Raw genomic sequence first — 16,548 nt, forward strand, 5'->3', positions numbered from 1 at the left:
TTGAAAGTGATGGTCTCTTACACTTTTACCACTATCGAGATCCCTTTGTTTGTTAGCTAAATCTTTTGTTTGAAAATAACGTTTGGAAATATCTTCTTTAGCTTGGTTTGGGGATCTATATGATTAACCTGCAAAAAAAAGTACTCCCTCCGAACCATAATAAGTGTCGGAGACCCTGACACTTATTATGGATTGGAGGGTGTGGTAGAGTTATATGCATCAATCAAGGCAAAGGCCGGGGGTTGCACTCATTTAAAAAAAACTGGAAAAATGAATATCTATATGACTATATGCATTGACAACTGATATTTAAGAAGAGTCTAATTAACTCCATGATGCATATGCCAAGTAGATAGAAAGGCATGCAGGTAGAGCAATCTCATGCGTGATAAGTGTTCATGCCCCGTCCTCATTACATCTTCTGTTCCCTAGCTTGATCGTCATCCTACGTGCGTAGGGTGTATATATGTAGAGCATAATGTGTGGGTCAAGCTTAGTGAAGTAAATAATTATGTACATGTCCCTATGGGGTATATGGTATTGATCATTAATGGCCATGCTTGCTCATGATCTATCCCCGACAGGCAGGTGCATATTGCGGAATTATTGTGTACGTAGATGTACAGAGATAGAAGAAGAAGACCACAAATGGCTAGAACGCCTACAGATTGGCATCAATATGTACCGCAACATGCACTGATCATATATATAGTTGGTTACAATAGTTCGTATTTTCAAGACGGATGTGTCACACCCATCCTCTCCATCGACCAATTCATGCAGCCAAATATTATTAAAACCGCGACAATTCGTTTAACCTTTCCAAAATAAATTGCTACTGAAATTGAAAAAAAAACTATATATAGTTTGTGGAGTGAAATGTATGCGCGTATGTTCTGTTTAAACGTATGGAATTTACTAAATGTGCAAAATACAGCTAAGTTATTTACCTTTATTTTGCTCAGGTCGCAAACATAAATATTGTGACCAAAATTTACATGCATACTGTCTTCATCCCATAAATCGATTTATTTATTTATTTTGTAGAACCTTCTAGGAATAATTTTAACATTAGAGAAACTGGCCCGTAGTGAAGAGCTTCAAGGTATGATATCCTAGGGATTAGTTGGAAAAAAACAACTTTGAGGTGAAAAGTGAGCCCCAGTACGTAGTTTAAAGGTGCAAGCTGTGTATTTTCGGTCTGGTGCCAAAACGAAGCTCTGAAATGAAAGAGTGGAAGTGGATAGATATAGGCATATAGCTTTCCACGAAAAAGCTAATTTCCAAGGCCTTTATGAGAAATAAAATCGAAGTGATAGACCATGCATAGAAACAGCAAGTGGGCCCAGTTGGGGGGACTGGAGAAGTGTGTGGGAGAATACATTCTTGGCTTGTGCCAAAAAGGCATGTTGCATATCATTCCTCCCAACACCACCCCCATGACAGGCGTGAGCTTCGTCCGATGATTAGCCTCACACCAAGCCACCACATTATTTTCCTTTTCTATCTTGGCCCTCAATTGATTTTTGCACGCTCTGCTCCGCGTGTTGCCAATCTTCCCATTTTGCTACTGCATTTCTACTTTGACGGTCGAGAAAGAAGATATCTATGTAAGATGATTTTTGTCTTGGTAGAGAATTAAGTCCTCCAACCAGGCCATCTCGCGGCTTTTGTTGAACCTGCGGGAGTAATTTTCTCGCACTCAAGATTATGTCAACTTCTAACTAACGCAATGATGAGTAAGTATTTTGCGTATCAGCGTAAAGAAGATTATGCCAACACTTGTACATCAAGGATCAAGCTCCCATGTCTAAATTGACGTGCGCTGATAGTAGGTGTGTAGGTGCAGGCCTAATCACATCATCAAGAATTCAAGATTAATATTTTTCGCTCGTCGCACCCAGTCAAGAATGAAATTCCCTGTAAACTGGAAGAAAGCTTGTGGCAATCATGAATAAAGCGCGTCATCTGATGACTCAGCGTTGCAGCACTTCGCACTGCCTAGCTTGTGGTGACAGACATCGTATTCGTCAGGAACTTCAGTTCGTTTTTAGAGCATCTCTCCACCAACCTCTCTATAGCTGCCCTGATACGTCGGCTAGTTTTCGAGCTCAATAGAAGCGTCGGCAACCTTGTTCCGGCTCCTTCGTAGAGGACGCGGATCGAACGCGCCGGCACCTCGCGGCACGTTAGAAAATGCGGGTGGACTCCACCTGGCAGCTAGACGTGCACTTTTCTCACGTCCTACCCACGCCCGAGCCGACTCCCACCCCTCTTGATCGCCACCATCACCGTCGCGCCCCCTCTGCTTGCAATAGACACCGCCGCCTGTCGAGGAACCGCCGTCGCGCCACCCGCTCGACCGGCGGCCGCTGGTTTGCCTGGAACAGAGCTCACCGCCACCGCCGCACAACCGCCCCGCTCGCAAGGTGTTCGTCGGATTGCCGCGATGGACAGCGATGACGAGATGATGGTAAAGTTGTTCACGGAGGAACATAACGATGAGGATGTCTGGCGGTAACAGCAGCAGCTGATTCTTACGAGCTTGCTCCGCGTTTGCCAGCCTTTCTTCCTCATGCCTCGGCGCGGCGGCTCAAAGGGCAAGAGGAGGAACATCAACCAGCATCATCAAGCCAGCGCAATGCTACTTGACGCCGACTACTTCAACGACGACACGACTCATTCGCCGAAGGAAATTCGGCGCCGATTTAGGATGAACAAGAATCTGTTAATGAAGAGTGTCTACAGCGTTTGGGAGTACGACGACTACTTTATGGCCAAGCAAGATTGCACACGTTTGTGGGGTTTCACCTCAATCCAAAAGTGCACTGCTGCAATGCGCTTTCTTGCATACGGAGCTCCTCCATATACAACCAATGACTACCTACGGATGTCGGAATCGACAAGTTCACAAACTCTCTACAGGTTTTGCCGAGCCATCGTAGCGGTGTTTGCTAAAGACTATTTGAGAGCACGAAGGGTATATGATACAGCTCGGATCCTGGAAAAATAGGCAGCAAAAGGGTTTCCTGAGATGTTGGAAGCATTGACTGTATGCATTGGGACCGGAAGAATTGCCCTTTTTCTAGGCAGGGGATCTACAAGGGGCGTACTAGTGAGTGCAGTATCAATCTAGAGGCGGTGGCAGACCATGATCTCTAAATTTGGCATGCTTTTTTGACATGGCATGAACAAATAATGATATCAACGTGCATCCCGATGTTTTTCAGGCCAGCTGAGGGACAAGCTTCTACCATGAACTTTGAGTTAAACGGCCACGCATACAACAAGGGGTACTATCTAGCTGATGATATCTACCCGACGTATGCTACATTGGTGAAGACAATCCCGTCTCCAGCTTCGGAGATGGACGCTTATTTTGCAACATGTCATGAAGCAGCTCGCAAGGATGTTGAGCGTGCTTTTGGGGTGCTTTAGCAGCGTACCCAACTCTCACTTGGTCTGAGTCCCAGATGTGAGAGGTGATGAACGTATGTGTGATCATGCACAACATGATCATTGAGAGCGAGCGTGATGAACATGTGCATGATGATCAACCATTTAATTATCATGGGCCTCTTGCTGAGATAGAGCATGTACATTAATTCATGTTTGTTTGATTGTATGAATAATTTAATTTCCATTTGTTTGATTGTATGAATAATTTAATTTCTATTTATTTGATTGTATGAATAATTAAATATAGTATAAATAAAATGTGATTGATATGTTGTCTTAAAATATTGTAAAAAAATTGGGTCCTCGTATGGGGGTGCTGGTGTGAAAACAACATCCCAAATAGAGGATGGAGTGTCTGCGCGACCCATACAGCAATACTGGCGCCCCTGTCAGCAACTATTTAGAGCGCGCCGGTGAAAATGCTCTTAGCTGGAATTTTTGACAAAAGACACCACCCCGAGTAAATTGTCAAAAAGGACCACCTCTGAAAATTATTGTCAAAAAGGACCACCTGCGTCGTGGTGGCACGCGTGCCAGGCGACACGTGTCGCCTGCCGCCACAGCCGGAGGCGGCAGGACCTGCCGCCTGTTGCCCCTGGCGGCATGTCCACGGTGATCAATGAATAGTGTACTGATCAATGAACAGTGCACATTAGCTACAAAATTTGTTGAATTTGTCTTTTTTGCTGAGGCTAAAATATAACGTATTTTACAGTGGATTTAGCTACATGTAGGTATTTTTTTAGATGTTTTAAAAAATTCAAAATGGACTACTGTTCATAGATCAGGAGACTGTGGACATGCCGCCGTTGGCTGTGGCGGCAGGCGACACGTGTCGCCTAGCCTGCGTGCCGCCATGACGCAGGTGGTCCTTTTTAACAATAATTTTCGAAGGTGATCCTTTTTGATAATTCACTCGCTTAGGTGGTCTCTTTTGTCAAAAATTCTCTTAGCTGTGCTATTCACACAACTCTACCACCAAACCTAGCTAGTCTCTTTCAGACAGCTTTACCCCCAAATTCAGCAAAATATTGAACCTAAAGATAAATTAAGATGGTTTCAAAGGGTTGATTTATTTTATACCTAACATAGAAAATCCATGTGAAGTTTAAAGTCGTCTAAATCACCATCACTCTGTTTCTGATGTGTGTTTGCTCTGATCACAGCCGTTTGTTCAGGATGATCCAATACTAATACAACCGACAACCTTACAGCTTAATAATGATCAACAGAACACGAAAACAATACCACTCTAGCAACTTTGCACTGAAACAGCACCAACCAATATCCGAATCTTCACAAGCCTAGCTAAATGAATCCGAGACAGAAAAATCATCTCAAGGCAGCACACCACTCCCAATTGCGGAGTGACAGGCAGTACACAATTCTGTTAAAATCACGGCAAATTCCCTGATGCACAATGGCAGGGTTTCCTCCCAATTGACGGAACCTGAGAACTCGAACTACATGCCCAATTTTCCTACCTTGCAGACAGCAGATGATCTGGCACCTAGCTGGCAAATTACTTCAATGTGCGGCAACCAGCAACGCTACCAGCGAGACCAAAGCTGCCACCAAGTAGCCGCCATTCTGTTTTAGCACAGGGGATGATGAAGCCGATGACCCGTGAGGCTTCTGAGCCCTGTGAAACAATAACAGACCAAGCATTAGGTTTTTAGTAATTGAGTGCATATGTAAGAAGGGTTCATAGTCCATGGCACAGCAGCAGGTGAGCTTACTTTTGTTTATCCTTGAGGAGACCACAATAGAGCATGTTGTGTGGAGCCACCATCTCGGTAACATTGTAACCTCCATCTGGATCAACAACCCTTATGTAAGTCTCCTGGCCGAGATACCACGTGTCGAGATTTTCTGTACGCACGTTCCAGAAACCAGGGCTGTCAAGCGACAATAAGACAGCAGTCCATGCTCCAGGAAATACCTATATTGTAACAGTGATATCATTAGCTGCAGTTTGAAACACTACGTAACACGTTCAGCAATGACATTCATCCTTCCGATAATTGTTGTTCGTACCCACTAGCTCGTAAACTACAATTTACAACATAACAGAGAACATCCTGAAATAAGATAGAACTTAACAAGAAAAAAAATGTTTCACATATATGATATCCTACAATAGATACCTGAGTGGTGCAACGAGAAACACCATCCCATTTGTTGTACGTCCCACGGCTATTGTCAGTCCACTCGCCGTAGTCCATTCTGTTGGCAATGGGCAAATGGTTCAGTATACAAAGTCTGATGGCTTAAGGAACTGAAAATTTTGGTAGGTGTACTCACCCCACGACCCAAAATGCATATCCATCAATATGGTAGGTCTGGACTTTAGTGTCATTGTTCTGAAATACAATTTCCATGAAGTTCTTGTATGTGGAATTGATGATAGAAGCTCCAATCACCGGCGGCCCATCAGATGGCATAGTTGGGAAGTCAAGCGCGTAGACTCCTTCCTTACCATCGAGGTCTGCCAACCTCAGAGGAGTAGCAGGTGGGGAATACGAGATGCCATTCAGTGTAGTTCGTTTCTTTCCATTGATGGTAACAGGCGGCTCATTCCTTAACTTGTAAACTTGGGTCACATTGATTTGGCCATAGTGAAATGATCCTTGAGGATTAGGACGAGCAGCACCAGTGCTCACATTCATCCTGAAAAACAGAAGGTGCTTTTGAGGCTGAAGTATGTATGCATGAAAAATTGGGTACAGTCTACAAATATTACCAGATATCCTTAAACTTTACTCATTCATGCTAGCACAATGAGGAAACTAATGAGTAAAAAGTTCTATTAGTCATTGTATTGGTTCTGACAATAAATTAAAGTTCCTAATTTCTGTATGAAGTATGAATGTACAACATTAAATATTTCAGCAGAAAGTTTCCCAAATGAGTACTCAATCATGATGTAAGGAAGAATGTGTGTGCTATATCCATTAGAGCTTTTTCCCATTCAAACTTTGCAAAAGCCAAGCATATTTAGTAAACATATCTTGGAATATGCATATCAAACCAAATGTGCTTAAATTATATCTGTGGGACAGCCAAAAGACCATGGAAAAAATGAGTAATAAAGCAATTAAACAGAGCTAGATTAGTCATGCCATACAAGAGTACTAATGAAGTATAGGTAGGTGTAGTGAAACGCTGTTGTTATAGACTAAGCATCATAACACATGATGGGTACTGAAGAACAGTCATTATTAAAAAAAAGTCAGGACATGATGGGACAGCAACTTGTAAGAGCAGCGCTTATAAAATTAATGACCAGGTTTACGTGAAGAGATAATTAAAGCAGTCGTCATTTTGATGGTCAGAGCTTAGGCAAAAGAAGTTTATTCTATACAAACCTGATTGACCGTGCCTGGTTCATGGAGAAAGTTTTGTCATACTCATCATTTGGTGGATCAGGAAGTGGGCCAGACGCTTTGCCCTCTGAATTTGAGTAGTGCAAAATTGCAACACCCGTAACCCTGGTCCAGAGCGATTCATTCACAAACCTAGCACTGGCAACAATGTAATAATCACTGCTTGCATTCTGATCCATGCTGACCAAAAAGGAGTAAGACTGGCCCACATGGATGTCAAGGTTGGTGAAATTCTGCTTCATTGTGTATGAACCCTCTGTCTCAACAAGGGCCATGTTGTGGCCCTGAATCCTCAAGTTCAAGCTCGTTGAGACACCCACGTTGTGGACACGGAAGCGGTACGTTTTTCCTGTTGTAGAGCTGAAGCTGTCAGTTATCAAAATTACGGTGGTGTTGTATAACCAACTTTGTTTTAACAAATTGTAGTTGGCCTTATCAAGAAAGTAGCAGCATAACCCAATGGTATCAGAGAAGAACTTGTTGTACAATTGAACATTAACATATAAATGTTTGCAGAACATTGTCTTTCAACCAAGTATTACGAGTCGATGAGTTGAGCCAGGTCGCTAGGGTACCGACTCATGGACTAGTCACAACTATTCATGACTAGTCAACGTTTTTAGTTGGAACACAAGTACCAACTCATGACTAGTCGAGCGATTCTTAATCCTTGCTTTGAACCATGATTATTTTGATGTTACTGTGCCCATAAAACACGCAAGGAATTAAAAAAGTAGTGGTGTGGTGTACAATGATGAAAGAGAGAGAAGCAATCACCTGGCTCAACATTGATTGTTGTATACTCGATGCCATCCGGGACGAGGGAGTCATTGTACCTATAAGGCCCTTTGCCATTGATCAAAACACCGTCAGGCATCCCGAGCTCCTTCCCGTCATCGAGGATCTTCCTCAGGTCCTACACAGCACAATCAGCCCCCTTGACAATCCATCTACATGTATGTCCCTCTCAAATATAAACCCACCAAGTGGCATATATTCTTTTCCCCCTACTAGCATACCATACCGTGTGGTTCTTCTTGTACCAGTCACCAATGAAGAGCGTGATGTCCCCGTCGGGCGTGTCGAACGGGACGGAGATCACCGCGCGGTTGTTGACGGTGATGCCCCCGAAGCCTCCGGCGGCGCGCTGCATGGTGAGCGGCGGGAAGTAGAAGAAGCTCCCGATCTGGTCCTTGACCTGGAAGTTGTAGGTCCAGTTCCAGCCGGGCGGTATGGGGCAGTTGGTGCCCAGAACGCCATCTTGCCAGCAGTTCTTCCGTTGCTGGATCCCATCCCTGTATCATCATCAAGGAAATTCAGACCAACACTTGCTTGTCATGACACTGAAGTCGCTATAACCGTAGGTGAGGGGCAAATACAGTTGCAGGAGTGGGTGACATACCAGGTGATTAGGAGCGGCTCGTCGAGGCTGTTGAGGACGTTGACGGCGACGTTGTAGTTTGTGGTGACGTTGACGACGGGGCCGGGGAACTGTTTGTTGACTGCGATCACCTGGACACAAGAAAATGCACATCAGACACGCGGTTCAGGTTCAGGTTCAGGCCTTGTTCAGACATGGAGAATGCGTAGGAAATCTAGAGCAGGAACAAGTAGCTAGTACATCCTGACAGCTGAACCGGCACCGCAAGAGTAGATCTCGGCCGGGACGCGCACGGGACCAAGACGGTGGAGCGGGAGGAGCGGGGGATCTGGACGGGCGGGGGGTTAAACAAAATTCGAAATTTGGTGAGCGCCTACTACTAGGACGACAGGGGAGGGAAACCAATTCGAAATCTTTTGGCGAGAAACCAGCGATGGATGTCAGGAACTGCTTCCTAAAAGACAAATCGGGCATTTCCCCCACAGCAAAATAGCGGAAGCGCACACGACGCCCGGTACACGCGTTCTTGAAAACTCGAATCTTGACGGCGAGCAAGCAAGAAAGGAGGAATCTTTGCGCGGGGGAGGCTGATTCGTTTGTCTGAGCCTCTACGGGAACTTGCACGACGGCGCGGACGGTTGGTTGGGATGAAGGGAAGGGAAGTAGAGAGAGGGGGGGCAAGCAAGCAAGAAAGCAGTGACCTTCTGTGGCACGCCGAGGGGGGAGGCGGTGATGTAGGAGATGTCCCAGTCGAGGAAGACGGAGGGGTCCGTGGCCCGCGCCGGCAGGAGGGCCGCCGCGGCGAGGGCGAGCAGGAGGAGGGGCAGCGCCGCCGCCGCCATTTTCGCTTCGGGTGTCTGCTGGTTTCCCAGTCCAGTCCAGTGGCAGTGATTCTTGGGATTCCACTTTTCTTTTGCTTTTCTCTCTCTCTCTCTCTCTCTCTGTGTGCCGTAGCGTGGGGAGAGAGACAAGGGAGCGGGGTTTGGGAGGGTTTTGAGGCAAGCAAGGCACACAAAACACAGCTGTGCCTGAGCTTGCTTCACACTGTGACACTTGCGCTGGCCAGGAGACGCTTCCCGATATATCATTTGCGTGTGGGCCCCACGCGGCGGATCTTTGATTACGGGCGGAAATTTTGCAGACAAAATTCTTCAACTACGGCGAAGAACACGCTAGTACTAGTGATGGGTTGAAGATTGCACCAAGGCACGTGTCTCAGTTTTTTTAATGACTTTGCTAATTCTAAGTCGACCTAACAAAAATCTCAATCTAGGCCGTTGAAATTGCGCCGTGATTTGTGATCTTCTACATACCCCTTTCACAATGGGAGGTTCTTAGCACGACAAAATGTTTATGTGGAACCATAGTTAATGAGAAGAGATAGTGGTGTTGTATCTTAGCTAAGATACAACCCTTGCATAAAGCCATAGGCAAAAAAGAGTATCATCAAAATCATTAAATGTAGAGACAACCTTTAAGATACAAGATACTGAGGCCATTGTCTCTTACCACATCCACCACTACCTAGGATAGCATGCTAAGATACAACCCATTGTGAAAGGCTTGAGTTATACACGAACTGCACTGAGTTTATCACATCTACAAATTGGATGCAGCTAAGAAAAATATCTACGAAACTGAATTTGCTTCGTGTTTTGTGTTGACCTATGAGTTGCACATGAGTTGCAAGAATGCTACATTGAGACTTGAGTAGTGTGACTGGTTGACCAAGCATATAACAATCGACGAAAAAGACGCTCATATCTTAAAGGAGTGGGAACTAGAGCGGATGCTGGCAACGAACAATAATTTGATCGAATGGTGAACCAACGCAAATGTTTGGAGCCAGAGCCTCGGTTGCTGGCAACGAACATCATTCTAGTGCTGGTTTTTTACAAGTGGACCTGAAGTTCTGCACAAACAGGTTTTCAATTTTTTCCCAACTATCTATGGATCTTTCTGGCAACTTCCTCATTCAAGATCTTGCGGCTCCGCTAAGGTGGACCTGAATGCTTTGCATGGTTGTTGCTCTCGTGCCGTCCATTAATTTCACTGTTTTCAGATAATCAACCAGCCAATTTTCTGAATCTTGAAGTTCGTCGAACTTTTTGTAACTATCGGGTTGTTTAAAACTAGTGGGTACTCGAGTCATGTGAGCCCTACGGGTAAAGCAAGGAAGTTCACATAGTTCTTCTTCACCATCCTCTGTTGTTTGATGATTTTATTTGCTTCTATTTTCCGGCCTCTTTCTTCTCGTGCTCTGTCGACCCGAGTTTGGGCTGTGATGTTCCTCGCATCACCTTCTCATTGGATGTCTCGAATTGCTGCCAGTGTGCGCGTCGAGGACTATGTTATCTTGAACTATTACAGCGTGGAGAACTTGCGGGTTGTTGTACTACTTCTCTCCCAGCTATTGATGCTCCCATAACACCAATCCTTGCCATAGTAGTTTGGTATAAAGACGCTCGAGGATCACCTGGTTGCCATCAGGTGTGCGTGTGTTGCCATGTATCATGCTTCTGGCGTTTTGGGTATTATGTGTCCTATCGTATCTATCGAGATAAAGGACATGTCGAGATTTTGGACCAGATTTTCGCGCTCAACTTCGGGTATGTCTACCATTCAAGATGGTCTCTTTGGTTATCTGTCGAACGCTCTGGTTAGCTCTGCGCTCGCTTGAAGCATCCGTCACAGCTTTTGACATAGGCATCCCAAATGGGCATGCCGAAGATAGTACCCGGGGTTTACTGAAGGCCCACTACCCAAAGAATAAGAAGATTCGGAAGCCCAAGATATTATTAAGGAAAGTTAGAGTTGTAATAGGAAGTGTTATTTGTAATCTTGCGGGATGAGTTAGAAACCTTCCCGGACTCTGTAACTTGTACAACACAAATCCCTCGGTTCCGCCTCCTATATAAGGGGGAGTCGAGGGACGAAGAATCATCGAATCATTGTTTCTCAAACCCTAGTTTCATAATCGTCGAGTACTTTTCGGCTGAAACCTTCGAGATCTACTTGCCCTCTACTTCCAACTAAACCCTAGTCTACAACTCGTAGGCATTGATAAGTTAATACCTTGTCAATTGGCGCCGTCTGTGGGAACTAGAGGCGTCAAGGATCTGATCTCGATGGCACGTTCAAAATCGTCGACTTCATCAATCGCAAGCAACGCAATGGATCGAGGTAAACAGATCGCTACTGGTCCTGTTGATTTTGTTCCTCACCCGCCCTCCCGTTTGGATGCATATGCATATCTGGAGGAGCCTATGGAGATGACGTTCGGAAGATTTCACTTTCGCGTCGAGAAAGAGGGATCGTATCGTGTCGAAATTCCGATTTCGTCGGGATCGTCGGCAATCGATTCCGATTTTTCAAGCTATACATCGTCAACCGAATCAGGAGAGGAAGAAACTTCGTCGTCACGCTTCATCAGCACCAGGGCAAGAGAAAAACTCGCCAAGATCTTCAGCGACATGTCGTTTGAGTCATCTGCTGACTCCTATATAAGCGATGGCTCAAGCAGTGTCGACAGCTATGACTTCATCGACAAATCCATTACAGTGGGCAAGGTCTTCGCCAATCTTAATGATGGTGTCACCAAACCCAACATAGATCTGAATACAAAGTATCATCAGATTTATGTCATCGGAGAGCCAAGTCATGATCAGGAGGAAACATCTGAGGCTTTCGACGATTTGGGAAATCCATACGTCGATCCCTCTGATTTGCGACGAGGCCTAGGCAATAAATATATCGGGCCACAGCCGCGAGACAGAGTACGACTTCCGCAAGTAGCATGGGACAGAGCCGCAAGAGCCATGGATGGCTCAAAACCAATGGCTACCACAGCCACGCCGGAAGAATTACAAGCATATCAATATAGGCTCGCACAAGCTGCAAGGGAATTGGAAAAACAGACAGCTGAGCTAAACAGAAAAAAGGTGGCAGCCTCTGCATCAAGCAGGCGAAGGGCAGAGCTGAGTCGACAATCTAGAACTTCGGGTGATAGCCACAGGGAGGCTCGGAATAGAGCAAGATCGAGGTTGCAACACGTACCTGAAGGAGAAAGAGAGCACTTGGTCCAAAACCTCGACATGTCTTTTATGTCAATAGACACGAGAGGGAACATCATCCCTAAGACACCAGAGGCTGGGTATATGGCGACACAAGCTTTTATCCTCGCATCCAAACCACCTCCAGGGGATCCAAGGGAAACACTGTACAACATGGCGATAGCAGGAGTTGGAGCCATGGGGACGGCGTTTGTATCAACACCTACCGAAGGAACGGCAAGGCAAAATAGTCCACGACCTGCGGCAGCAGCAGCAGCTCCCGAAGGACCAAGTGGAGCAAGAGACACAGCAGCACAAGCAAGGGTCGATAGAGCGCGACAAAGCAGAAGGGAACATCGGCAGTCCCCAGAGTTAAACGACGAGGATATGTGTGGCTTGCCATGCTTCACGAGGAGAGTGCGAAAAACTCGAGTCCCTTCGGGATTCAAGTTACCTGATAATTTCAAGAAATTCGACGGCCTTCAAGATCCAGAGGATTGGCTAGTTGATTATCTCGAGACGGTGAAGCTCACAGGAGGAACCAGAGCAACAGCTATGCAAAGCATCCAGGTGCATTTGAGTGGAGCCGCACGATCTTGGATAAAGAAACTTCCTCCAGGATCTATCGACAGCTGGGAAAGCTTCGAGGACGTGTTCGTCAAGAACTTCCGGTCCACATGCAAGAAACCTGCGTCGTTGGAGGAGCTAAGAGCTTTCCGACAAAAGCCAGACGAGCCAATGAGAAAATATATCCAAAGGTGGAACATCATCAAAAACTCGGCAGAAAATATATCTGACGAGAGAGCAATAGATGCGTTTGTCGCAGGAATTAGGCGTGGAGATTTTGTCGAGGATTTGGGGAGGACCAATCCAAAGACAGTATCTGCTTTAATGGAAATAGCAAACAGATGGGCAGATGGAGAAGATGTTGTTCACAACAAACGGCATAGGTCGCCAAAGGAAGATCGCGGTCGAAACTATCAACCAAGGCGACGATTTCCTCGGCAGTACCCGAGCTATGACGCTCCAGGTCAAATTTCGGCAGGCTTCCGAGCAAACACCGGAGGAAACAACAGAGATGATTACCAGAGAAGCAATGAGCAACGAGGCGACAATAGAGATGACTCTCGAAACAATAGGCAAAATAGTGGGCCACGGTTCCAGAGGCCTTTCGTGTCTCCCGAAGAGATGATGAACGGACCGTGTCAGATGCACTTTTTCCTCAACAGCAACGGAAAAAGACAGTCAGGACATCTGCAGAAAGATTGTCGCAATTTCCAGGCAATGTTAAGGTGGGCAGAGCATGCTAACGCTCGGGCAGCGCAGAGAAATCCTCGAGAACCTAGGAGTGAGATTCACTTGCCACCCCCTCCCGCGATTACAGACGACAATCGACATCAGCTCAGAATAGCGGCAGCAGCTCCACCGCCGCCATACGTTGATCCTAACTCTAACGGAGCGGTCTCGATGATTCAGAAGGGAAGGCCATCCAATAGAGCTCAAAAAGTAATTTCGCGGCAGGTGTTCATGGCAGAAAAAATGCCCCCACCAACAGTCGAGTACCTTAATTGGTCAGGACAAGACATTGGCTTCACCATAGCAGATCATCCACAGCAAGTTCCTCGACCAGGGCAGTCAGCGCTCATACTGCCAGTAGTCATCGCAGGATTTGACGTATCTCGCGTGTTCATAGATGGCGGCAGCAGTTTAAACCTTATGTATGCAGATACACTAAGGAAGATGAACATATCCCTACCAAACCTGAAACCAACGGACACGAGGTTCCATGGTATCACACCAGAGAAGCCAAGTTATCCGCTGGGGAAGATTAATCTCGACGTTCAGTTTGGGACTCGAGAAAATTACAGAATCGAGAAGTTGGAGTTTGAAGTCGTAGATTTCCCGTCACAGTACCACGCTCTGTTGGGACGACCAGCATATGCTAGATTTATGGCGGTACCACATTACACGTACCTGCTGTGGAGGATGCCTGGACCTAAGGGACCAATCACAGTCAAAGGAAGCTTCGCTTTAGCCGATAAATGTGACAAGGATTTTCATCGGATATCAGAAACTTTCGGGATGCAAGCTGAGTATTTGGCGTCAAGGAGTATGACTGACTACGACGTGCTGCCAGACGTTGGAAGGCCAAATAAAGAATCAACTTTCAATACTGAGAAAAATTCTAAGGAGGTGCAGATTCACCCGACAGATCCGAAAAAGACGACGTCCATCGCGAACGACATGGACCTCGCATAGGAAAGCGCGCTCGTCGAGTTCTTCCGTGAGAACTGGAAAATCTTCGCATGGTGTCCAGCTGACATGCCAGGAGTACCCAGGGAACTTGCCGAGCACCACCTAAACTTGGATCCTCTAGCGAGACCAATCAAACAACCTTTGCGGCGTTTTTCGGAACCAAACCGCAAGGCTATGCTGTCAGAAATTGATCGACTAAGAGAAGCTGGTTTTATCAAGGAGCTGCACACGAGGCCACATGGGTGGCAAATCCAAAGATCTTGGTGCCGAAGAAAAACACTAAGGTCCTTCGCATGTGCGTCGACTTTACGTGTCTCAATAAACATTGTCCAAAGGATCACTTTCCCCTCCCGAGGATCGATCAAATTATCGACTCCACGGCTGGATGTGAACGTCTTTCCTTCCTGGACGCATATTCTGGTTATAACCAGATCAGATTAAAAGAAGAAGATGAAGTAAAAACAGCGTTCATCACACCTTACGGCGTGTTTTGCTACAGAACAATGTCCTTTGGTCTGAAAAACGCGGGAGCAACATATCAGAGGATGATGCAGAAGTGTTTGGCGACACAGATTGGAAAAAATGTGCAAGTATACATCGACGATGTCGTCATAACGTCAAAAAAGGGGGCGACGCTGATCGAGGATCTCAAGGAAACCTTTGATAACCTCGACAAATTCTGCCTCAAGCTGAACCCGACGAAGTGCTCTTTTGGCGTCCCAGCAGGAGAACTTCTGGGGTTTCTAGTTTCAGCAAGAGGGATTGAAGCAAATCCCGACAAAATACAAGCTATCGTAACAATGAGGAAGCCAACAAAGTTGAAAGAAATACAGCAACTAACTGGGCGAGTCGCAGCTTTGAGCAGATTCGTCGCCAGGCTAGGAGAAAAAGCGTTACCGTTTTACGCTCTGATAAAGCAGGGGGAGAAATTCCAGTGGAACGAAGAAGCCGATAGAGCTTTCGAGGATCTGAAACGCACAATCTCGACACCACCAATCTTGGTGGCGCCGAAGGAAAAGGAACCTCTCCTGCTGTACATTGCAGCCACACCCCAAGTGGTTAGCACGGTGTTAGTTGTCGAAAGAGAAGAAGAAGGGAAACTCCATGGAGTGCAAAGGCCGGTATATTTCATCAGTGAAGTTTTATCGCCTTCCAAATAGCGGTACCCGCGATGCATCGTAAACTAGCATATGGAGTAATTGCAACGGCAAGAAAGTTGCGACACTATTTTTCGGCACACCCGATAATAGTAGTCAATGAAGCACCTCTTTCAAATATACTGAACAATCCAGAAGCTACAGGGCGTGTCTCCCTTTGGGGAATAGAACTTTCCCCTCGGGACATCACATACGAAAAAAGAAAGGCAATCAAGTCGCAAGTTTTGCCAGATTTTATTGCAGAGTGGATGGAGCTGCAAAACACGGGACCCCCAGATTTGTCGAGAACTTGGACCATGAACTTTGATGGATCCAAGAGAGTAGAAGGAGCTGGCGCAGGAGTGATACTTATATCACCTGAAGGCAACAAGTTAAAATACGTCCTACGGATGACGTTCCCTAACGCATCCAACAATGAAGCAGAATATGAAGCCCTCATACACGGGATGAAGATGGCGAAAGCTTGCGGTGCAACTCGACTAAAAATCTTTGGCGACTCACAATTGGTGGCTCAGCAAGTTATGAACCAATGTGATGCAGTCAATGATAGCATGATAGCATACAAGGAGGTGTACAATGAGCTCGAGAAGTTGTTTGATGGATGCGAGGTAAATCACATCAGTAGATTGAGCAATGATGAAGCCGACGTTCTCGCAAACATCGGGTCGCAGTGCCTTCCAATCCCGCCAGGTGTATTTTGGGAAGAAATAGTGGAGAGATCCACGAAGACGAAAAAGGTGCAGAAAAAAGCAAAGGAAGAAAAAACTTCGGCGCCCCTCAAGGAAGCCATGGAGGACGAAGAGGACCAAGAGCTTGTGATGATGGTAGAAGTTCCTTGGATACAAGCATACATATCA

General features: G+C 46.0%; 1 protein-coding gene across 1 annotated transcript; it reads right to left on the reverse strand.

Moving 5' to 3' along the window:
• Positions 1-4,690: 4,690 nt before the first annotated feature.
• On the reverse strand, positions 4,691-9,203 carry LOC127311702 (monocopper oxidase-like protein SKU5). Its single transcript, XM_051342159.2, has 9 exons — positions 8,928-9,203; positions 8,248-8,357; positions 7,870-8,140; positions 7,623-7,761; positions 6,828-7,194; positions 5,764-6,129; positions 5,607-5,685; positions 5,199-5,401; positions 4,691-5,101 (listed from the first exon to the last, which is right to left on the reverse strand). The coding sequence occupies exons 1-9, from the start codon at positions 9,066-9,068 to the stop codon at positions 4,987-4,989; spliced, it is 1,791 nt and encodes a 596-aa protein (XP_051198119.1). The 5' UTR covers positions 9,069-9,203; the 3' UTR covers positions 4,691-4,986.
• Between the last annotated feature and the right edge of the window lie 7,345 nt (positions 9,204-16,548).

The sequence above is a fragment of the Lolium perenne genome, chromosome 7, assembly GCF_019359855.2.
Source record: "Lolium perenne isolate Kyuss_39 chromosome 7, Kyuss_2.0, whole genome shotgun sequence".
NCBI classification, from domain to species: Eukaryota; Viridiplantae; Streptophyta; class Magnoliopsida; order Poales; family Poaceae; genus Lolium; species Lolium perenne.